Raw genomic sequence first — 22059 nt, forward strand, 5'->3', positions numbered from 1 at the left:
CTGGCACTCTCCCCTGTGTCAACACAACGTGGATTCGATCATCCACACCGGGGGTTGACCTCCCCTAGGAGGTCATCCCGGATGCACGAGACAGACAAAATGTGTCACGACTCGACGCGCATCGAGCTAGACGCGGAGGAACCAGGTCAACCCGGCCCGAATGCGATAACGTGCGCGCGACATGGTGGGCTGTCCATGTCCCAGGGTCGTCGATGGCGAGATACCTCGAAACGTCGGCGGGGACGAGCATCCCGTCGATCGAGCTCCTCCGTCGCCTGGTGGATGGCCTTGGTGTGTTTGGTGTTATCGTGGGCCTCACCGGCTGCCGCTGCATTGTTGAGCTTTGATAACTGCTTGAGCGAAACGATATTGGATTCCAACCCGCTTCAGTTGCAATTTATTCCGCTCAACGTCTCTGTACATTTCAATTTCACCGACCCGCTACATCCGCTGAATGTTACGGTATACGGCAATGTGTCGGGTACAGCTGATGGTTCTCAAGCTCCCTCGTCGACGGATCCGTCCTGGAGTAATTCGAGTTCGACGGTGGGGAAGATCGTCGACGTGAGCGCCACTAATAACAAGTACAGCACATTGCTTACATCCTTTGATGTGCTGAGCTTCACGCCCTGGAACAATGCCTCGCAGTTCTGCCAACAGGTGACACAGGGCGAGTGTCCGCTGGGCCCAGTCTTCAATTACAATCTGTAAGTGTGGAATCGCCATCTCTCGGGGTCGAACAACTCGCAGCCCCATTCTGTCCAAGACTAACGTGTATTTTCTTTGCTTAGGAGTGACTTGAGCACGTTGCGAGCCTTCTCCGTTCAACATAACATGGTATCAACGTATCGCTTTTCTACGATCAACCCTACACTCATTATCCGATCTGGTGATGCCTCGGCGGCCGAGCTGGGCTGTATCACGGTCCCGATCACGCCGGACTTTGGCACGTCCCTTAAGAACGCCCTGGCGTATGTGCCTCTGGTGATTCTGCTGTTGGTGGGGATTGCTACCGTAGCAGCGGCGATGTATAGCCCGTGGGGGACGACAGATATCTTCCGATGGACAAGCAACTACGGCCGTGATGAAGACGTGCTACGGTTGGTGACGCCTGGTTTTGCGGATTGTCTGCAGTACCTGCAATACGTCGTCCTCACCGGTTCCCTGTCTTTGGACTACCCCGGATTTTTCCAGCCTGCGGTCAGTCACGGGTCCTGGTCGGTGCTGATGTTTAATCAGAGCTTTGTGAATCCCGACGGTGGCAATACCCCAGTAGTCGACGGGGTCTATGCGATCAATGGGACATATGGACTCGACCGAATGAACCAGCTAGTCGGAATGGCCTCCACTAAAGATATCTGGCCTGGTATGATGGTCTGGACGTTGGTCATTTTGGTAGCCATGACTGCCATCTGCCAGATCGGATTTGGACTGCGTTGGCTGCATCGCGAACTGGCACACAGCACAGAGCAAGATCTGCGCGCCAAAAACATGCCATTCACCGTTGGCAACGTCATTCGTATCGTCTTCAACTACCTTCTCCTTCCCATAGTCTCCCTCTCCTTCTTTCAACTCGTCATTGCCAAGGGGTCTCCTGCGTACAGCGTTGCCTTGGCAGCCTTGGTCATTGTAACCGTCATCTGCTTCTCCGTCTGGCTGGTTCGTGTTATCGTGTCTACCCGACCCAAGTCCCACCTCTTCGACGATCTTCCTACCGTCCTCTTGTACGGACCGCTGTACAATACCTACTGCGACGATGCCACCGCATTTGCCATGATTCCCATCTTTCTCAACTTTGCCCGGAGCGTTGGCATTGGAGCTCTCCAGCCGTCCGGCATTGCGCAGGTTGTCTTACTGGCCATCTGCGAGGTCGTTTCCGTACTGACCTTGATCGCCTTCCGACCTTTCCCTTCACCTACACATATGAATTTTTACCAGGGTATCTTCTCCTGCGTTCGATTTTTGACTATCATCATGAGCGTGGTGTTTGTCCCCTCTCTCACCGTGTCCGCCGCCGCGCGGGGCTGGATCGGCTATGTCATTCTCGTCTTGCACGCTTTGGTTCTTATCTTTGGTTTCTTCCTCAACGCGTTGCAGACGTTGATTGAAGTCTTGGCACGACTCGCTGGTGCTGGTGGTGCCACCCGTGGTGGTCTGGTCAAGGTCTTTGGAATGCGGCAGCTGTCACGGCGTGTGCCACGCCAGGATCTCACTCGGCAAAGCATGGGCTCCGAGGCAGCGATGCTGGCACATGCTGATGACCGAATGTCCTCCCAATTTGGAGATTCGCGGCCTCGCAGCTTGTCCGGGAGCTCTGCTCTCCTGCTCAACCGTGCAACGGCTAGCGAAGGACGTGCCAGCGCAATTCTTGACTACGCCAGTTCTCAGGGTGGCTCGCACAGCCGTGCCCCGAGTGGCAATCTATATGCACAGTCCCCTACTGCATACACCGGGGCTGGTGGGTATTCCAGCGGATCGCCGAATAGCAGTACATTTATTGCTGCGCAACCGCGTGATCCTTACTACCGACCGCCTCGCCCAGGACGCCGAACACCTCAGGGCTCCTTTGATCGAAGTATGCGAAGTAAGCGGAGCTCGAGGACATTCTTGAAGAGTCGTGGGCGTGATGAAGAGGACATCGGCGATGCGACCCCAATGTCTGGTCGCGGCACGCCCGTGCCTGCATACTTACCCGCGCCGAAGGATGACATGGAGATGGAGGACACTGAGCAGCGAAAGGACTATGCCGTTCGTGAGGTTGACTTCTACTACCGTGTGCGCGGACCTCCGCTTTCGCATACCGGTACAACTCGGAAATTGAAGACTGGACCCGCTGATCCTACCGGACCCGTCTCTTCTGCCACTGGCTGGTTCCGTGGCTTGTTCCAGGGCAAGACTAAGGACAAAGGTAAAGGATTCGAGGTTGTCCGAAGTGCTCGGGCACCACCTCCAGGTCTTTTCCCAGGCGGCGATTTCAATGAGCCCTACCATGATGACCCGCAGGCGGAAGATGCCGCGGCCGGTGGCCACTCTCGGAATGTATCTGCGGGCGAGCCTCCATATCGTGATTCTGAGGGTGAGCAGGGTGGTGAACATGGCGAGCACGAACAAAAGGGGTCTGATGAAGCCTCGGGGGCACCAGTCCTGCCCGAGGTCAATACTGTTGGTGCCATCGAGCTGCCTAGTCGTGTCGGATCACGTCGTACGCAAGCAGAATCTAAACACGGCGCAGACAATACCTTCTCAGGTCTACCCGCCGTCACAGAAGCATCCTCCCCGCTATCAAAAAGTGTGCACTCTCATTCAGATAATCACCTCCAACCCCAATCATCTCCCACAACCGCCCGCCTCCCCTTCAGCGGTAGCAGCTCGACATCCCGCGAGCGAGGTCTCTCCGTCGCATCCACCTCCGGCTCCCTGACCTCGAGTCACAAAACCGGCCGCGAGCGCAGTCGATCAGAGCGACCATCGAGCATGGGCTATGTCGCGCAGCACCGCACGCGGGATAACATCCACGAAGCTAGTCCCGACGAAACCTCCTTTACAGGAAGTGCAGCAGAACTCGTCGACGGACATATTCACGGCGACCACTAAAAACCCCCCCCCCCCCCTTCTCCTCAGAAATAATACTTCTAGTGTGTATACATGCAAAACACCATCTCACTTACAAACTTTATGAACTCCATCCGCCCTCTTTTTTTGCTTCTCTCAATCAATCCTGGCCCAATTCACATAGCTACAACACCCCTCCCCCACCACAACTGTATTCCACATTCAGGCGGATTAACCTCATTAATGTCCCGAATCACGAATTTCCTTGCTTGTCTACCCATTCCGCCATTCTTGTTTTGTTTCGCTTCGCTGTTGTTCTTCCTATTGAAACTGGTGCTTAGCTATTGTGACCGTACCTCGAATTCCGAACCCTCGATTTTTCTGCTTCAAAATTGCTGCGAGGCATGTTTTGTTCTATTCTCTTCGCCTTGTCTAATCATTGCATTCCGATTCCGATGTTTTCGTACCCTCACGTACAGTTGTCAGTAGTCCGCAGGGACCTAATTTTTTTTCTTCTTTGCTGCTCACCCCATCCATCTTCTTTTGGATCGATCTTGGCTGCTGCTGTGTGTCTTTTCTCTCTCTTGCTGGGAGGTTTGCTTTGGTTCGAGTACAGATCAATGGATACCTACCTGGTTTGGTTGGCTGCTTTGTCGGCTGATGAGATTCTTCATGGATTATGCTTTGTATTTGTAGTTTATCGTAGGAATCTCGTGATAAGTAGCGTTTCTACAAAAGCCATGGTGGGAGCTATTTCGAGGTCTCGACAGCTTCCTGTAGGGTGTCTAGATCCACATGGCTTCGACGTTGCATGCTGTTGTGGAACCGTAGTCTAGAGCTCTGGAGTGTATCCAACACAGCTTAGACAACCGAGCTAGTGTTGTGTGAAACCCTACTCCAAGTATTTCCGTACCTATCCATGGACAGGCCTTCCATGCTCGACAAAGGCCCGTCTTCATCATTTCCACAGCAATTGGACTCGATTCCCTTAACCAATGGCACTCACCGCCATTGATATCGCCTCCGAACTGCCACTCCCGGGCGGTGGCGACCTTCGGCATTGTTCTGCCGTATTCACCGCCCTCGATGCTCTCCGGGCCCCACTGATAAGGACGATCACTCCCGCACCCTAAACATCATCTCCTTCATCATCAACACGCTCCCCTTTCCCGTGAGGTAGATCACGTTCGATTCCTGGCTCAGCGGTAAGGTCTTTGTGACTCGGCTGCTTGAGGATATCTTCTCGTCCCACTTGATCACTGTTCGGGAGCTTGTGCCGCTGGAGGATACGTCACGAGACTCCGGTGACCCTTTTTCTTTTGGGCCTGATTGCGAAGTGACTGGCCACCGGGTGGTTGTGAGGGACATTCGCGCCCGTCCATTTGCACGGTACATTCAGCGCGAAAAGGGTGGCATCCAGCTAGAACCTGCTGGGTAGAACCTCGTTTGTTCGAAAAAGAGTGACTGTGTCTGGTAAGAGCTTCGAGTTGTTGCGTTTGGGTTGTTATCTCTTGAGATAACAATCACAAAACACCATGGTTGTTCGTTGTTGTGACAGAAAGCTGATAGAAGGCATCTCCACCTAGCCATCAACTGAGATACAGCCGCTTCTGCCGTATTCAAAACTCCAGAGTCTCTGTGGCGTCATCGATAACCCCTTCGTTCGCCCGCTAACACAATCGGCTTTGCATCGGACCATATCGCGCTGCAATTTCCATGACGGGAAGCATGCACTCTGGCTAGGCTGGTCCTGTTGCCCATGCTAGAGCAATACTTGCACTGCATCCGGTGATACATTCACAGATCCATCAAAAGGACTTCACGATGTCTGGCTCCAGCACCGCATCTTCAGATACCTCCATGATAGGCCAGGTGCCTTCAGAGGAAGAAATCATCGCCAATGCAGGCAGCACTGATGTATTGACTGTCGAACATGGTGCAAATTTGAACCGTCCAAGTACAAGGCCGACAGACGGACAGGCCGTGCAAATGCACACCTCCGAGAACGACCCTTTGCTTGTTTCTGGACAAACAATCTCGAATGATCATCCGCACGCACGAGATAGAAAGCGCCGATTGACAAGCAATAGCGATGCTTCCCGACTTCAGCGAACTCGTTCTGGCGGAGCAATCCGGCCGGATGCTAGTACACAGGCTGCATTACCTCATCGATCTGTCTCCATGGTTCTGCCGAGCTCGCGAGGTTCCAACTCAAAGGCGCCGGGCTCGTCATACGCAACGGCAATTGATATCACATCTTCACCGTCCGATGACGGCCGTTATGGGTCGATTGATCCTGCGGGCAGTGGACATGGAAGCTCCTCTTTCCGGGCACCATCGAATTGGTCCCATGCAAGTGACAATGGATCTCACCCGACAAGAATTGCTTCCAGATTCCAGCAAGACTCGAGAGTTGAGGAGTCAAGACATGTATTATTGTCTAGCGGCGCCTCGTCGACGTCACGCATGGCGGAAACACCCAATGACAGACCTGGCTTTCAGACATGGCACCCTGCATCAGAGACAGGTGTGCAAGCAGATGTCTTGATGAATTCAAAGAATAAAGTCCGTCAACCTCTTCCATGGGAACCACAATCGCGGCGGTCTTCGCAAGGCTCAAGTGGCGGCGCATGGGAGAGCTATGCACAAGGGAACTCGCATCGAGGAATTACTGGCCAGTATCCTGATAGCCAATACTCGAACAGAGGACCTGAAAGCACTCGCTCAATGACTATGTCAGTACAGGGAGCCGAGAGTCAGAGCTTCCAGCTTTATCATAGGGCAAATACCTTGGATGCATCAGGATTCCCAGAGAATAGACAGAGAAATGTCGAAAGCTTCGGATGGAGGCCAGAGCGCAGGGTTATTGATGGGAATTCCCCAGAAAGAAGGGTCTTTTCCGCGAGCTCGGGAGAAGCTTCTCGAGCCAGGGCCAATACAGACGAAAGACGACATGGGAGGTATCCAGAATATCAAGATATCGAGATGCCTCGGTGGCAGCCTGATGCAGAAGTCACGACTTGCCCGATTTGTGGCACCGTTTTTAGTTTCTGGTATAGGAAACACCACTGTCGGAAGTGTGGCAGAGTTGTATGTGCGAGCTGCTCGCCTCACTCAATAGTCATTCCTAGACAGTTCATCGTCCGCCCTCCCGATACTCCCAGCTCACCACCTTCATCATCTCCTCCTTCGCACCCTCCCGTTGTCGACTTGACCGTCGACGACTCTACTCCCGTCACCTCTCTCAACTCTCCTATCAACCCTGCTCTCGGAGGTGGTGAAAAAGTCCGCCTCTGCAACCCCTGCGTCCCTGATCCGAACCCCAATCCTCTGGGTTACGGATCTCCTCGAGCTCACGGCCATCGATCCACCCACTCGTTGACCTCCTCACCAACCTCCTCCATGGGTAACCTGTTCTCCCGGCCGGCGGTAAGTTCTCGTCATCCTCGCCTAATACTAAGTGATGCATCTGATAGACTAAACTGATATCTGATGAATATAGAGAGAGGAAGCTTCCTCTCGCCAGGAGCGAAGAACCGTGGGCGCCAACGACCGCCCCTCGTTCCTGCAAGGCCTCGGCCAGCCGGCCCGCAGATCTGTCTCTGGCGCTATGGCCAGCTTCGGTAACCGAAGCCGTATGGCCGGTACCATCTCCGTCGCAGACTTGTCTGCCGCTGCCTTCGCCCCGCCTCGAGACACCCAAGTCTCGGAGGAAGACCTTTGCCCCGTCTGTACCAGACGGTTCCCCGCGCTCAGCAATGAGCATACCCAGGACGCGCGCGAAGCGCACGTCCGCGAGTGCATCGCCAGCTATGGCGCCTCGCCTGTCCACCGTGAGCCCCAACACGTGGACCTCCGCCAGCCCCCGCCCCCGCCACGCCCGTCGCCCGCAGCCGCCCGCATGCTGCCATTCACGGCGACCGAGAAGGACTGCCTCGCAGAAGATGGCAGCGTGGCTGAATGCACGATCTGCATGATTGAGTATGAGGTCGGGGACAGCCTGGCCCGCCTCAACTGCTTCTGCAAGTTCCACAAGACGTGCATTGTGGAGTGGTTCGAGAAGAAGCCGGTGTGCCCTACTCACCAGGGTTAGTGGAATTTGGGAATCTGTTGTTCTTCAGTCGGAGTGAATGGTAAGAGAGAACGATTGTGGGATTGCAGGATGTCCTGCTGGGTTGTTCTGTTTTTGCTTTCTTTCCCTCATTTTTTCCACTCTAATAGCGATACCTGGGGTACTAGATTACCCCTAATAACGAGATCATGATCCTTGCCATTCTGAAATACTGTGTAGATGACATTCTAATCTAAGAGACTCGTACTTATCGCATGTTGAAGCAATATTGGGCGTGATTGTTGATTTGATCCATAGGTTCCTTTGTCTAGATGCTATTTTAGTCGTAAGTACTGCATATTTCATATTATCTTCAGATGAATGCAATTTGGGACGAATTCAAGTTAAAACAGTCTGATGATATTGACTCCCGCCCACTTCGTATAGAAGCAGGTCACGTGCCATGACATTGAGGGGGCCATCATTCGACACGAAAAAGCGTCGCAAGTCTCAAGGATCCAGCATTGTCTCTCGGCCCAGACCTTCCTAGAATCTGGGGAAATTAAGGTATATCTTTACTTTTCCCTAGCGCTTATCTCGCTAAGGCCACCATCCCTTTCACCCTCTGACATTGTTGTGCGACTCTGCACGACTTGCGCGTCGGCGGTCGGTGTTTGCCTCCGCCGTTCTCCGTCCTGACCGTTCCGCGGTGAGGCCCTGAGAAAGCAAGCTGTCCAGGCCGCGAAAAACAGCTTGAAGGAGAGGAAAAAGTGTGTGACTCGAAAAAGAAATTGTCAAAAGATATCTATACAGCCTTTTGAAGGTTATCGTCTATCAGGTAGTGGTTCCGGATCAATTCGTCATCTTGTTCCTGCAGGCACCGCATCCAAACTCGCCTGTGGAACGGGACGCCTCACCAGACGCGGTCATCAAGGATCGGTCTTTTACCTGCCGGATCCCCGACAGGAATTCAACATGGGGACCGACTACCCGGACCCCCCTCTCATCTCCCCAGCGAGTCGCGCAGCACCTATGGTGTATCCCCAGGCGATCGGGAGCATTTCGGCCTGGGGTCACGCCAGGCCGGCGGATCCAGCAATTCTGAAGAGCCGCACCTGGACATCAAACGGCCCCGCGCCTGCGAGCCCTGTCGCCAACTCAAAGTCCGGTGTGATATGGATCCATCGCGTCCAGATGGATCCTGCAAGCGATGCGCCAAAGCCGGGCGCACGTGTGTTGTCACCGCGCCCACGCGGAAACGTCAGAAGAAGACGGATAGCCGCGTCACGGAACTTGAGCGTAAAATTGATGCGTTGACGGCGACTTTGCAGGCTTCGCATAGGGGCGCGTTTGGGATGGAACATCCTGCACAACAACAGCAGGGCTCTTCGTCACATTCGCCTGAAATTCCTGGTCCAAGATGGCTGAGAGATGATCCTAATTTAGCGGGGAGTAAGCGCAATCATGATGGGCTTTTGGTGTCGCAGTATCCTCGTCAGGATAGTCCTTCTGCAGAGAAATTACCTCCACAGGCATCTTCTCGACAATGGCGTGTTCCGTCGGCGGATGAGACGGCACCGTCAAAGGCGGAGAATGAATTCGTTGATGTGATTGATAGAGGCGTGGTGGATGTCGAGTCCGCCCAGGCAGCATTTGAGCGATACGTAACGAGGATGGCACCAGAGATGCCCATGGTGGTCTTTCCACCAGGCACGACAATGGGTTTTGTGCGTCGTGAGAGACCGGCTTTGTTTCTGGCTATTCTTGCGGCTGCCATCGGCCCGTTCAAAAAGGATGTACAACTCAAGCTTTTGGACGATGTCTATCGCATGGTTGCAGAACGTGTGGTCGTTAAAGGCGAGAAGTCCCTTGAGCTTGTGCAAGCCTTGATCGTCCTCGCAGTTTGGTATATGCCTCCGGATAATCTCGAGGAACTAAAGTTCTACCAACTCGTTCATTTCGCCGTGATCCTGGCCATGGATCTCGGGCTGAATAGGCGAAAGGGTGGCGAGGACCGTCCGTTTAGTCGGCTACGGGAAGTGCTTATCAAAAAGCCCTTGGGCTCGCCTTTTGATATAAATGGACCCGAAGCGAAGCGCACCTGGATTGGTTGTTATTTCATGTCGGTTCAGTAAGTATTTCGCTCTACCCTTTACATGGCGGTGTACTAAATTTCATCAGAGTATCTACGGCTTTGCGGAGGATGCATCTAGTAAGGTGGCAACCCTATATGGAAGAGTGCCTGCACACGTTGGAAAACCACCCCGATGCTCTGCCTTCCGACAGGAAGATTGTCTGGTGGGCAAGACTTGGCCAGATTATAGAAGAGGCTAGTACACAGCTTCTTACAGATGATCCCCAGTCCGTCATCACTTTTGCAGACAGCAAAATCCGGTATGCAGTCAAGGGCTTTTCAAATCAGCTGGCCCAGTGGCGAAGGGAAGTGCCGGAGGAAGCTTATACCCGTAAGTTCGCGGCTCATGCATGATCTTCGAAGCAACGATAATTATTGACACCCTTCTTTAGTGACATTGGCCCATACTTATCACGTCATCAACCTTTTCATCCACGAAAGTGCGATGAGTGTTGATTGCAGGGACACCTGCCTCCCGAATTTGCCTAATAATGATCTTCCTCCCTCGATCCTTGCTCCTCTTATCGATGCAATCAGTACCTGCATCCATTCCATCCACCAAGCTCTAGACATCGTCTGCAGCATCGAGCCAGACCGTCTCATTTGCTTGCCGACAGTGGCTCTGGCCCGGACGTCTTACCCAGTGGTCAGCTTGATCAAAATATACTCGCTAATCGTGGCATCAAACACCCACGTGGGTCAAGTGATTGATATGAATAGTCTCAAGATTGAATACTATCTCGAGAAAGTCATTACTCACTACCGTGCCGCCGCCGCACGAGATGGTGGCAGGGCAGCATCAAAATTCGGAAATATCATCATGATGCTGCGAAACTGGTTTATCAAGAAGAGAGAGAATGGACCGGCGCTGAGAGAGATTTTCGGCACGGAGATGCAGTCAGATACACAGGGTGATAAACAAGCAGTAAGTCTTGCCAGACATCCCTCCAAAGAAGCCTCTTCTAACCGACTATGAAGAATCAGCCAGGAACCACACCCCTCCATCTCCTCAGCGAAGTCGCAATGGGCGACCCCGCCAACCGCACCCCATCAACAGCATCCCAATCACGCACCGGCCAAGAAAAAATCTACACACCATCAACATACGGACAAACCCCTACCCAACAACCAGGACCGCCAACCTACTCCACAGACCCAAACCCAGCAAACCCACCCAGCCGAATCCCCTCCCGATCAGACGCAACCCCCTCAAGAACACCGTGGACATCCACACCCTCCTTCTCACCCTCTATCCCCTCCAACTCCGGTCCCGGGTATTACCCATCATTCACAACCCCAGACCCAACGCAGGGATACCCCGGTATGCAATCCTTGACTGGGCCCAGTAGTCAAGGTCAACCTGGATCTGGATACCCGGATATGTCGAGCATGGGCCTTTCGATTTCGCAGCCCATGGGTATGGCGCCGGAGTTGGGTATGGATGTTACGTTTGATACGGATAATTTGTTTGCGTTGGGGACTATGATGGATGAGGGGTTGTTTTCGTTTCCGTTGGCTTTTGATGGGGACTTTCAGTTGTAGATTGAGGATGGCCTGAGATGATGTATATAGGTAGTTGTGTGGGGTTTGAGGTGGTCGGCTTGTTTGTTTGTTTTTATACCCTCTCATCTGTTGAATGGAAGCGATGTTGTTCATTTACCTACAAGTCTCTCATTGAAGATTGCTTCCATTGCCGTCAACCGGCAGTGTTTTGAAATGATTGAAAGATGGCGCAACCTTCGGTATGCAGATCAGACTTGAAAATGAGACAGGCGTATTGAGATGCGGAGGAAGACCCGAGATAATAGAAAATTAGAGTATTTCGTTTTCGCTCCTGGTATCATTCAAACAACATCAAAAGGGTATATAATCTATTTTTATCGTGAATTTCCCTGCCAAGCATGAAGAATCCGTTGTTCAACATACGCCCACGGCCACCCATTATCTCTCTCCGTCCGGCGCAGCAAGTCAAACAACAAGTTCTGCGCAAGGGGATCGTCTATCCATGCGCTGCAGGCGCAGAGGGCATGACAAGCCATGATTCGCAGGGAGGGCTCGTCGTCGGCGGAAAAGGCGATGCCGAATAGGTAGTTTAGGTTTTCGGATATTTGTTCCTGGAAAGAAGAGTTAGATGGGCGTTATAAAAAGGTGGATGTTTGGATGGATGGGATGGGATGGGATGCTGGGTAATACCTTGACTTTGGCGCGTTGCTCTATGGTGTAATCGTATACTTCATATTCGCGGATCAGCATGAGTGCCTTGGCGAGACACACATGTTGGACCGCGGTAGCTGGTAACACAACTGGATTAGCATAGCTTCCATTTGATCTCCACAGTCTCCACCCAAATATAACCAGCACTTACAATGCCATAAAGTCGTATACCAAACCACAGGAAAAGGCTTCCCAGCCCTATGATCCGGCGGCGAAACATGCAAAGGCGTAAACGTATCCGCCCTGCCCACCTCCCAATCCCGAATCCGCTGCTTCAAAGCATTCTCCCCCGCGATCCCCAAATGACCCCCGTAATTCCGGCCGGAGACATTATAACAAAAATCAATAGTCTCGGCAAGGAGCCAGATCGCCCGGTTGACCCAGTCGCCGTCGCTAAGGACCAGCTTGGCGACCCACCACCGGCGCAGGCGGTCGTCGAATGGTGCAAATGTCAGCCGAAGACATTTCTGGTACGTAAGCGCGAACTGGATGTCTTGGATTACGAAGACCCAGAAGGAGGCCGACGCGAGGCCGCCGGATATCGCGCAGTCCACATGGGAACTGATATAGACTGAGCCTGCGAGGAGATGGCGCTGTGGGTCGTTGGAGGGTGTGTGGGCTTGATAGTGGGAGAGGAGGTTAGCGGAGTTTCAAATCAATCCACTGTGTGACCCGTGATGGGGCTTTCAACGTGGGGGCGAAAGTGTATCAAAGATGGATGGATCATACAGGAGATTTGTTCAAAGAAGCGCAGGATCACAGTCGAACTTAGAAGAATGTCGATTCCGATTTGAAACTCCGGCTTGTCAAGGACCGGAAGCATGATCGAGATACAACGTTCATGGTAACTATCCGCTACATCGGGCGAGATAGTATTTGCCGTTCTGGACAGATGACATGCCGACACAGCTAGACAGGCGTACAAAAGGAGTGGAGATTCATTGGCACGCCCGGCTACATCCGCGCAAAAGTGTCTTTCGGGATCACCGGCATCAAGCTAAGTAATTAGTTAGCAAAGTTAGCAACGGGCGCACGGTTCGCGAAAATAGGGAAATAGATTACCCATGGAGCGAGATGTCGTTGGAAATGTCGGAGCAGATAGGCTTCGTTGACATTTGCCAGGCGGGGAGTTGAGGAAACAGGCGTACTAGATGATCGAGGTGAATGTGCAGAGGTAGAACGCGAACCACCTCGCGAGTCTGCAATATAGAATGGAGCTGAATTGCTTGGCCCGGGTAGAGAAGGGTCCATGATGGATGATGGTGTAGATCGGGCTTCAGATGGTGATCTCGAGGCCAAATGGCCCGTCACTGGTACAACATGATACTCAGCTGCTGTCTGATCGGTCTCATCTTTGAAGGAGTCTGTGATGGAAAAGTTAAAAAATGCTTTGTCTTCGAAAGAAATTATTGCTAGACGGCTGCCAACGTACATTCGGACGAAGATTCCACCCAGACTTGGTCATTTGGAAAGGTCAAATCACTCTCCCCATACCTCGGGGGTCCCTTTCCTCGTAAGGACGGATTTTGGCCATGGCGAAACGAAAGCTCCTCTGACTTTCCAGGTGCCGGCACACATTCGCGGCCGGATCGTTGGCAGCGCATGCATTTTGCTCCAGTTTTGTCACCTAAAAGAGCAGTTAGTTTGATCTGTACCCGGAAAGCGAAGTAAAGTAGATCCTGGTATAACTGAACATACATTTCAAATGGCGCAGCCGACAGGTGAGGCTAAATAGTGTTCATCTGTGTTAGCTTTCTTTACTTCACCATTTGAGTATCCAAAGTAATCATGACGAATAACTGACCATCCCCTCATTACGCAGCAACGGAAGCGAGAACGAGGACAAACTGGGAAAGTTTCCAGAAAGAAAACATGCTCGGTATCCCAGACCCGAGGACACTAGGTAAATATAATCCAAGAACCTAGCCTTTTTGCCTTGAAACCCGAGAACCTATCAAAATTATTATCTACCCATGGAGGGAAATGTTTGATGGAGCACCCACTACCTTCGAGGCTAAATTCAACAGTTGCGGCGCGCGGAGAGAGTGGGGGTGTGTCTCTTTTGCCAGCATGACCCAAGAAAAAAATACAGAAAAAATAGAATAACACGGGCTGGTTGGTTTATGGGTCGATCATCATGACCATTGTCATGATTGCGCAGACATTTTTGGAGTAGCGACCAGACCTGATGCTGGTCTGTTCACCCTCTGTTGGAGATTAGCTCGACAAGAAGAGGAGCAAAGGCGCCGGGCCAAAGTGGGTTTTAGAATGGACTGGACTTGACAAGTTGAGATGAAATCATTGGCTCCTTACTCATACCTTGAGTACTCTCGCTGCGAGCACTAGCAGACGTGGCCCAGCCTTCCATCATGCCAGGTGCAACGCTCCCCACCGAGCCGCTGTTCTGACAGTCTCTGGCTGATTTTGGTTGGACGGCACAGGTACCCCACAAGTGCTGAACAAAGTTTTGAACTTCAACCCCCCGATCAAAACCGATCATTGCCCGAAGGGGCCAGATTTTAAGGTGCAAAGTTTTGGCCGAAACAGTGCGGTTGGCTTCGGGAACCCGGGCTGAAGAGGCAAAAACAAGCGAGTTTGCATGAGTCGAGTAGATATTCCAGAGAGTTATGATAGTACAGGAAAGGTGTTGTGATGATAATTGAGAATGAATGATGTTTTTGGCGGTGATCAATATGCTTCTGTTGAGATAGGCCCCCCTTTCGCATTCGTATTTCTAATTTTTGGGCTAAGCGGAGATTATGTGGGCACAAGAATAGACCCCATGGCAGTTGCGCGTCAATTCTGCAAATCTGTGTCGGTAATGGACAAGCTGGGCAACAGGGATCCAATCATAAGGAAGAGCGGCACGGCAAAGTCTCCGAAATGTGCTTGTCGGACATATGGCATTTATAAATCCGAGAAAGGTGGCACACGAGTAAGTTGGTCGACGAGAAAGAGTCCAGCAGGAGTCATCCCAGACTTTTCGGTTCTGAACCGCTGTCACAAGCTGTTGCTAAGTTAGTACTGAACAAAAGAGAAATATTGTTAGCTAACTAATATTTTGTTGACTGGCTAGTGGTCAACCAGCATTGCGACTTGCAAGTTTATCATCAAGCTTTTGAACAGTGGAAACACTAGCGCGGCAGCTTCCCATCCACTTTTCCTGTTTTGCACTCTCACCGAGGTGCTTCGTTGAGGACAGACACCGCAGACACCGCAGACACCGCAGACACCGCAGAATGGTCAGTACTTTTCTCGCCGCTCGGCCGGATGCTCTCCAAGTTCCTGAAAGTTCCTGAGCAGGGTCCAGTAACCATGTGGCGGTGTCCAAGATTGGTCGAAGAAGGCCGCAATCAAACAAAAATAAAGTACAAAGCATATACAAAACTAAAAGTCAAAACAATTGCCCCAGAGGAAAATGGCCACGCACGAGGCAAAGATGGTACTATTGGATCGGGGACGCCGGGATCGTCTGCTGTGCCTGACAAATCCCGTAGAATGTGTGGGGGCAAATCCATATGAAGTGAAAAAGAAAATTCGGCACGGTCAGCGATTTGCTTCGGGTTTCATTTCGTTGGACCCGTGGATCCTATAAGATGATGGGCATTGATTGGAAATGGTCAATGGGCGTGTACTGTATAACTACTCCGGACCCGTCGAACCCTGTCGATCTTGGAGGGGCACGATTTTTTGGGAAGAGGAGTCCCCGAACATGAGGACGTATGAGAAGCCGAGGATATGATTCGAGCAATTCCACGGAGAGGAGTCGTTGTTGTTTAATCTCCCCGAAGCTGCGGCTGCAGGGTAGAAACTTAATTAAGGTATCCGCCAGGACCTTCTAGGGACTCACAATGTGGAATCTAAGATTATAAATCGCAAATTATACCCGGGTCTGGCAGGCCAGGGTGCGTTCGTCCGTGGATGATGTGGGGATGAGTAGATGCCGAGAATTCCAGCTGCCTCTTTCAGCGATATGTGCCGAAGTCAAGCTCGAAAGGGTATTTGTTCAAGGTTCCAGGTGGGGAGAGGACAAGCGGGAGAAGAAATAACTTGAGACTTGATTCCGCCCGAGTTGAAACTTGCAAACTGCAACCTCTTCAACACAGAGATCAAAGATGTTCAAAGGTGATAAGAATGTTCCAACTTGTCCAACTTCTAATCAACATCCCACACACTAGGTCAGGTGACTTCTGACCAGGTGACCTTATCACTTATCGTGTAATCTGGTAACAAAACAAGAAAACCAAGAAAACAGGCCAACTTACTCCGTACATCTTGTATCTTGACTAAACCTCATCACATCATCTCGCATCATCATCTCTTATCTCTACTCTACTAATGCACACTACACTACACTACTACTAGCTTCAAATCACTAAAATACAACATGCCCATTTTTCCTGCTACACCCCCATTCCTCCCCTGATGATGCCCATGATCATGATCGTATAACCCAGCCTCAAAGATAACAGAAAATAACCTTTCTCTCCCTGTTCCTGCAATGTCCCTCCCACGCATCTCCTTCCTCGAAGGATGGGAACGCACCCCAGCCGCAGCCTTCCTGCGGGGTCGAACAGACGATCCTCAGTCCGACACCGAGTCCGACACATTCCATGACCTCCCCGATGATGCATCAATCGCATCCTCGTTCCCGTCCACGTATAGCAGACTCAATTTCAATCCCTATGCGGGTCCTGGATGGAGCGAGAGTGCCGTTGACGATCGCGACGATCGGCCCTCGTTGTTGGGATCTTTGGGTCTTTCCCCCACGACGACACGGGCGGAACCTGAGCGGGGTCAAGGAGAGTCCCCGACGCCTCCTGTGGCAGTGCTGCACAAGGAGCCACCTTGGTTGTCGGATACGCTGGGCGCTTTTGAAGTGAGCCCGGCAAGACGAATCGGTATGCCGATGGGAGATTCGTGAAGGTGTATGATGTAGATGGTGTTGTTGCTGATGTGTTATTAGCCCAGGTTTGCTTGGCAGTTGTATACTGCTTTCTCGCTGCGGGTGTCGTCTTCGGCTTTGCGGCGTTGAAGCCAGTTCTTATCAGTGAGCATGTATATCGTAATCTTTGCTCCCAGGAGGAGCTTGATAACGATGTCGCGGTCTGTGACGGGCAAGAAATCAAGTATGAACAAGCTGCGCGACAGCTAGATTACTTAACATTACTGAACCAATGCTGATCTTTCTTCCCAGGCTGAACCTGATGTTTACCATTGCCGCCGTCGTCACCAACGTCTCAGCTCTGCCCGTTGGAACCATCCTCGATGCCTACGGCCCCCGAGTCAGCGGCATCATCGGGAGTATCTTCCTCGCCCTGGGTGCCACCATCTTCGCCATGGCCAAACAATTACCCTTTGACGGGTACATCCCAGGATACCTCCTTCTCTCTCTCGGCGGACCATTCGTCTTCATCTCATCCTTCCAACTATCAAACACCTTTCCCAAACGATCAGGACTGATTCTATCAATGTTAACCGGCGCCTTCGACGCATCCAGCGCACTCTTCCTAATCTTCCGCCTATTAAACGAGTCCACGAACGGACTCATCTCGACCCGAACTTTCTTCCTGACATACCTAATCGTCCCCGTCTTCATAATCGCCATCCAACTAACTATCATGCCATCAACTTCCTACAAAACAGCCGGCGAACTAGTCCAACAAGCCTCAGCCCAAGTCGTGGATGAACTCCACGACCGCGTCGACGAGCGAATCCACGACCGAAACGAAGGTGAACGCCAACGGAATATCCGCCGCGAACACCGCCAAAGTATCGTCCACCAAATCACAGATCTACTAGACGACGGTACAGCATCGGTCGTCTCAGCGGCAGGAATAAACGACTCGGTCTTTAATTCCCCACTCCGCCCAGCAAGTCCACTCCAGGGAATGAACAGCCGTGGCCAATCCCCCAAACCAAACATCAACACCAAACTACTCTCCCAACCGCAATCCCAACCCCTCCCCCCAAACCAACCAAACACCCACAAAAGCGGCGTCTGGGGCGTCCTCCACGGCCACAGCGCCCTCTCCCAACTCCGCACCCCCTGGTTCATCCTAATAACCCTCTTCACAATCCTAATGATGCTCCGCATAAACTACTTCGTCGCCACCCTCCGCTCCCAATATACATACCTCCTCCACTCACCCGCCCTCGCCGCATCCATAAACAGTACATTCGACATCCTCCTCCCGCTCGGCGGTCTAATCTCCATCCCGTTTATCGGCACATTCCTCGACACTTTCAAAACCAGCACCGTCCTAGCCATCCTCGTGGGAGCAGCAACGCTTATCGGGGGTTTGGGGTGTATTCCGAATAATATCCCCGCGGCTTACGCAAATATTTCTCTCTTCGTGCTGTATAGACCGTTTTATTATACAGCGGTGTCGGATTACGCGGCCAAGGTCTTCGGGTTCCAGACTTTTGGGAAGGTGTATGGTCTTATTATTTGTTTGGCGGGGGTGGGCAATTTTGCGCAGGCGGGTTTGGATGCGGTTACGTTGAAGGGGTTTAACGGGGATCCTGTTCCTGTTAATGTGGTTTTGACGGGGTTGGTTGGGGTTGTGGGGGTGGGGTTGGTTGGGTATGTTGGTTGGAAGACTGTTGTTTTGAGAAGGGAGAGGGATAGGGGTGTGGTTGAGGAGGATACGGCGAGTCGGAGTCAGAACCAGAGTCACAGTGGGGTTCAGGGTGTTACTGTGAGAGATTGGGAGAGACAGCCTCTTTTGTCTGCTGGTGTGGTTGGTGATTCACAGGGACAGAGGGGTTATGGTTCGTAGAAGGGGATGGATGATATGGGATACAGCATGACCGTTATACAGTGAGATGCTTCTCAATTCTACGGGGTTTTCATTCTGCAGAGCGTACATAATTGAAATGAAATGTGATTTTATATTCGTGAATGCATTATCTCTAACGTGAACAGAACCGGCTCGGTGAGAAGTGAGAGGTTCCACCAGGGAAGGTCATGAGCCGAACTGGCACGGGTGATCCAAATGTGAATTCAAGTTCAATCGAGATCCAAGACAGACGTAGCACCGAGTATGTACCGAATTCGAGATTTTGGAAGATATAGTGCACTGTGTGGCGAGAGAAAAGGGCGATGTGGAGGGGTCAGGCAGGATGAGTTTCCGTAAGTTCGTTCGAGTGAAAGATTGAATTCATGGAGGTGGGGAGAGAAGCTGATGATGAGGGATGCTTTAACCACAAATGTCGCTTTGGCCGTGAGAAAAGAAGGCACACAGCAGGCTGGATGAGCTCAAGTCACATATGTGCATGATATGTCCAAGTCCCCGGACAGAGCAGTGCCAGGTTGAATAGCGTCAGATTCAAAACTTCCGTCTTGTTCATGTCGAGGCAAAGTCAAGCTCGGAGGCGCTCACTCAATAACATAAGAACTCTGAGCCTCCACAAAGAAAGCTTCCCCCGCCTCATCACAAGCAATATCATACCAAAGCATAACATCCATAGCCCGTTTCACATCATTCCAAGCCGTCAACCCCGTCCTCCTCGTAACTTCAATCAACGCAGACCCAAAGAACGCCCGTTCAGCCGGACTATCCCAAGCCGCAATACCACCCAGCGTCAAGACCCAAATCAGCAACACACAGTGATTCACGGACGTGTACATCTCAGCAGCCTCCGGCCGTTTCAGCACAGCCTGGAGTCTCTGCGCTAAACCCGGCAACGGGGTATTATTTGCCGGAATGGGGAAGACGACGCCGACGGCGAAAATCAGCATTGCTAGACGACATGCTTCGTAGGCGGCTTCTTCGATGGGTTGGGAGAATGTGGATGTGGATGTGGATTGGAGGTCTGCCGCTGGTGGGACGGAGAGGAGGGTGTATTGTGTGAGGTTGCGTTGGTCTGAGAGGAGTGAGACGTCGTGGCTGGACTTCATGCAGGTTTTCATTATGTCGACGTAGGTTACTGCGGCGGTCATGGCTTCGACTATTTGCGGGGTGAGGCCGAGTTGTTCTAGCCAGCGGAAACTGTGGTCGATTTGGTAGGGGCCGAAGCCGAGGAGGTCTTGGATGGAGAGGTTGCTTCGGCTTTCGTCGATGGCGCAGAATTCGAAGCCTGGGGCGATGCCGAAACAACTTGCTGTCATGATGTCGGAGCTGGAAGGGGTCAGAGTTAGTAATGAGGACATCAGGTTAATGTGATATTCTCATAGGAATCACTTACAAGCAGATTGTCGGACGCAAGCCGTGGAGCTTAATATTCTTTAATCCACCACGCAACTTCAACAGCTGCACCAGCCCATGAATATGGATCATATTTGGAGGCAGATGACCATATACATCTAGCCATTGCAAACGCTGGAACGGCGGGGTGAACGGCGTCTTCCGATATTGATCGGGACTCTCCTCGAGTGCTTGATGATGGGCCATACAGATCACACTAAGGAGAACCGCATCACTCACTGCACGAGTCGGATCCCGCACAGCCTGGCTGATCAACTTGATGGATTCCATCTCACACTGCTGCAAAATGCGCTGCTGCTTGGGTCCGAAAGTTGACCCCGGAACCCAGCCCTTCAACCACTGGACTCGCTGATGGCATAATGATCCAAACATGAATGCCGTGAAGAGGGCTGGGTCTGATAGGGAGAGCGGGAACCACAACTCGCTGGCTTTTTTCTCGTGGCTTGTTGATTTGGGTATAAGGCCTGGCCATAATACGGATATACCTAGAAGAGTTTGGTTAGTATTCAATGGATGGGTCATTCCTTGTTTCTTCGACCGTTGATATCCGGGGAATTCGGTGATACGCACAATATGATTCACACATATTTACTACTTCTGGCGCAAAATTTGATGGGTGTTGTCCAAAGGGATCCAAGAATCCCGAGATTACCGGCTCGATACGGGTCACCTCATTCCATGGGATAACCGTCACGGGTTCCCCAAAGTTGGTGACCTCGGCCGCATCATCACTACCATTGCATTCACTGCTATCGTTCAGTTGCGAAGTTGCAATAGATGATCGTGGCTGCCAATCGCGCTGTGGCGGGTGCGAAGTACTCGCCCCGATAGTCAGCGTCCGCTGCGCGACATACGGAGGCGGACGCGATACAAGAGGAAACGACGAGGGACCAGCATTGTCGGTGCTGGTGCTGGTGCTGATGGAAGTTCTCGAGGAGCGAGGAGCGGATATAGAAGACTGTTCACTCGCCGCTGAACGGTCTTTAGTTTGATCAGAGATCCATCTTCCAACATGAGCGCGGACTAATTTCTGCGCCTTGAGTCGTTCTGTCTCGGATGTTGGCCTTGCATTGACAAAGTGGATCCCGTCTCGTTTGCGGGTATTGTTCTGTTTCTTTCGGGAGGCCATGATTTGTATTATATCTCTTTGATCATGCCTAATCACCGGTGCAGGAGGGTGCAAGAATTGGAGCGCAAGATAAGGCGTGTCGGCATTCTGCGATTAAGCACGCTAGGAGGGTGGGTGATGGAGCGCGAGTGAGTGTTTTGAGGGGGCCGGTCGCGAGGATGACGGAAATCGGCCGTAGCTTTTTTGACACTGACAGTTTAGGCTCAATTGGGTAGGAAGAATTGACGATCGGTGAGTGGGTGGGCGGATAAACGGAGGTGGAAATGGAATGATTGGGGTAAATAGGGGGGGGGGGAAAGAGAAAGCGAAGGTTCGCCTTATAGGCGGAGGTGGACCATGATGAAGAGCCAGAGGATTAAGAACGGAACAGAAGATGAGGGGGGGATGCTTGTGTTTTTAAGAGATGGAACTAGGCCAGGACCCAGTTCGGTAAATGGTTAACGATAGCAGAAGAGAAGTGGGGAATGACAATCTGGGAGTTCAGTCAAAAACGAAAAGGATAAGATGACAAGGGATGGTAATTTGAATGAGATTTGACAGATTGACAGATTGACAGGCGGGAACATTTGCGCAAAAACCAAAAAAGAAACCGACGTGGAGATTCTGATTCTCCCGGACCCCGTGACCAGCGCAGATCAGTAGAAAACACACCAGAGAACACAGTGACAACTAAACTGATCTACAGTCCTACACTACGACTGTACTTTTTACAGTGGTTAATCAACCTATCAATTTGACTGTTCACCAAGCTAAATGACTTGCAGCCTCT

At 51.8% G+C, this 22059-nt stretch overlaps 6 protein-coding genes across 6 annotated transcripts; 4 read left to right on the forward strand and 2 right to left on the reverse strand.

Annotated features, from left to right (window-relative positions):
* Positions 1 to 99: 99 nt before the first annotated feature.
* N7473_006678 (uncharacterized protein) lies at positions 100 to 3594 on the forward strand (the record flags this gene model as incomplete). The annotated part of the gene is made up of 2 exons (XM_057152618.1): positions 100 to 707; positions 792 to 3594. The coding sequence occupies 2 exons, from the start codon at positions 100 to 102 to the stop codon at positions 3592 to 3594; spliced, it is 3411 nt and encodes a 1136-aa protein (XP_057006956.1).
* A 1782-nt stretch (positions 3595 to 5376) lies between these two features.
* On the forward strand, positions 5377 to 7645 carry N7473_006679 (phosphatidylinositol-3-phosphate-binding ubiquitin-protein ligase; the record flags this gene model as incomplete). The annotated part of the gene is made up of 4 exons (XM_057152619.1): positions 5377 to 6230; positions 6298 to 6642; positions 6684 to 6981; positions 7055 to 7645. The coding sequence occupies 4 exons, from the start codon at positions 5377 to 5379 to the stop codon at positions 7643 to 7645; spliced, it is 2088 nt and encodes a 695-aa protein (XP_057006957.1).
* A 1133-nt stretch (positions 7646 to 8778) lies between these two features.
* Positions 8779 to 11279, forward strand: N7473_006680 (putative C6 transcription factor (War1); the record flags this gene model as incomplete). The annotated part of the gene is made up of 4 exons (XM_057152620.1): positions 8779 to 9734; positions 9785 to 10068; positions 10130 to 10662; positions 10716 to 11279. 4 exons carry the CDS (start codon positions 8779 to 8781, stop codon positions 11277 to 11279), a joined length of 2337 nt encoding a protein of 778 aa, XP_057006958.1.
* Positions 11280 to 11614: 335 nt separating this feature from the next.
* On the reverse strand, positions 11615 to 13766 carry N7473_006681 (Zn(II)2Cys6 transcription factor domain-containing protein; the record flags this gene model as incomplete). The annotated part of the gene is made up of 8 exons (XM_057152621.1): positions 11615 to 11851; positions 11931 to 12028; positions 12103 to 12570; positions 12681 to 12948; positions 13014 to 13315; positions 13384 to 13578; positions 13650 to 13678; positions 13756 to 13766. The coding sequence occupies 8 exons, from the start codon at positions 13764 to 13766 to the stop codon at positions 11615 to 11617; spliced, it is 1608 nt and encodes a 535-aa protein (XP_057006959.1).
* A 2686-nt stretch (positions 13767 to 16452) lies between these two features.
* On the forward strand, positions 16453 to 18733 carry N7473_006682 (putative MFS transporter Fmp42; the record flags this gene model as incomplete). The annotated part of the gene is made up of 3 exons (XM_057152622.1): positions 16453 to 16852; positions 16918 to 17080; positions 17149 to 18733. 3 exons carry the CDS (start codon positions 16453 to 16455, stop codon positions 18731 to 18733), a joined length of 2148 nt encoding a protein of 715 aa, XP_057006960.1.
* A 599-nt stretch (positions 18734 to 19332) lies between these two features.
* Positions 19333 to 21290, reverse strand: N7473_006683 (uncharacterized protein; the record flags this gene model as incomplete). The annotated part of the gene is made up of 3 exons (XM_057152623.1): positions 19333 to 20074; positions 20142 to 20646; positions 20732 to 21290. 3 exons carry the CDS (start codon positions 21288 to 21290, stop codon positions 19333 to 19335), a joined length of 1806 nt encoding a protein of 601 aa, XP_057006961.1.
* Between the last annotated feature and the right edge of the window lie 769 nt (positions 21291 to 22059).

Source organism: Penicillium subrubescens, assembly GCF_028828155.1.
Source record: "Penicillium subrubescens strain IBT 31985 chromosome Unknown utg000005l_segment0_segment0, whole genome shotgun sequence".
Lineage (NCBI taxonomy): Eukaryota > Fungi > Ascomycota > Eurotiomycetes > Eurotiales > Aspergillaceae > Penicillium > Penicillium subrubescens.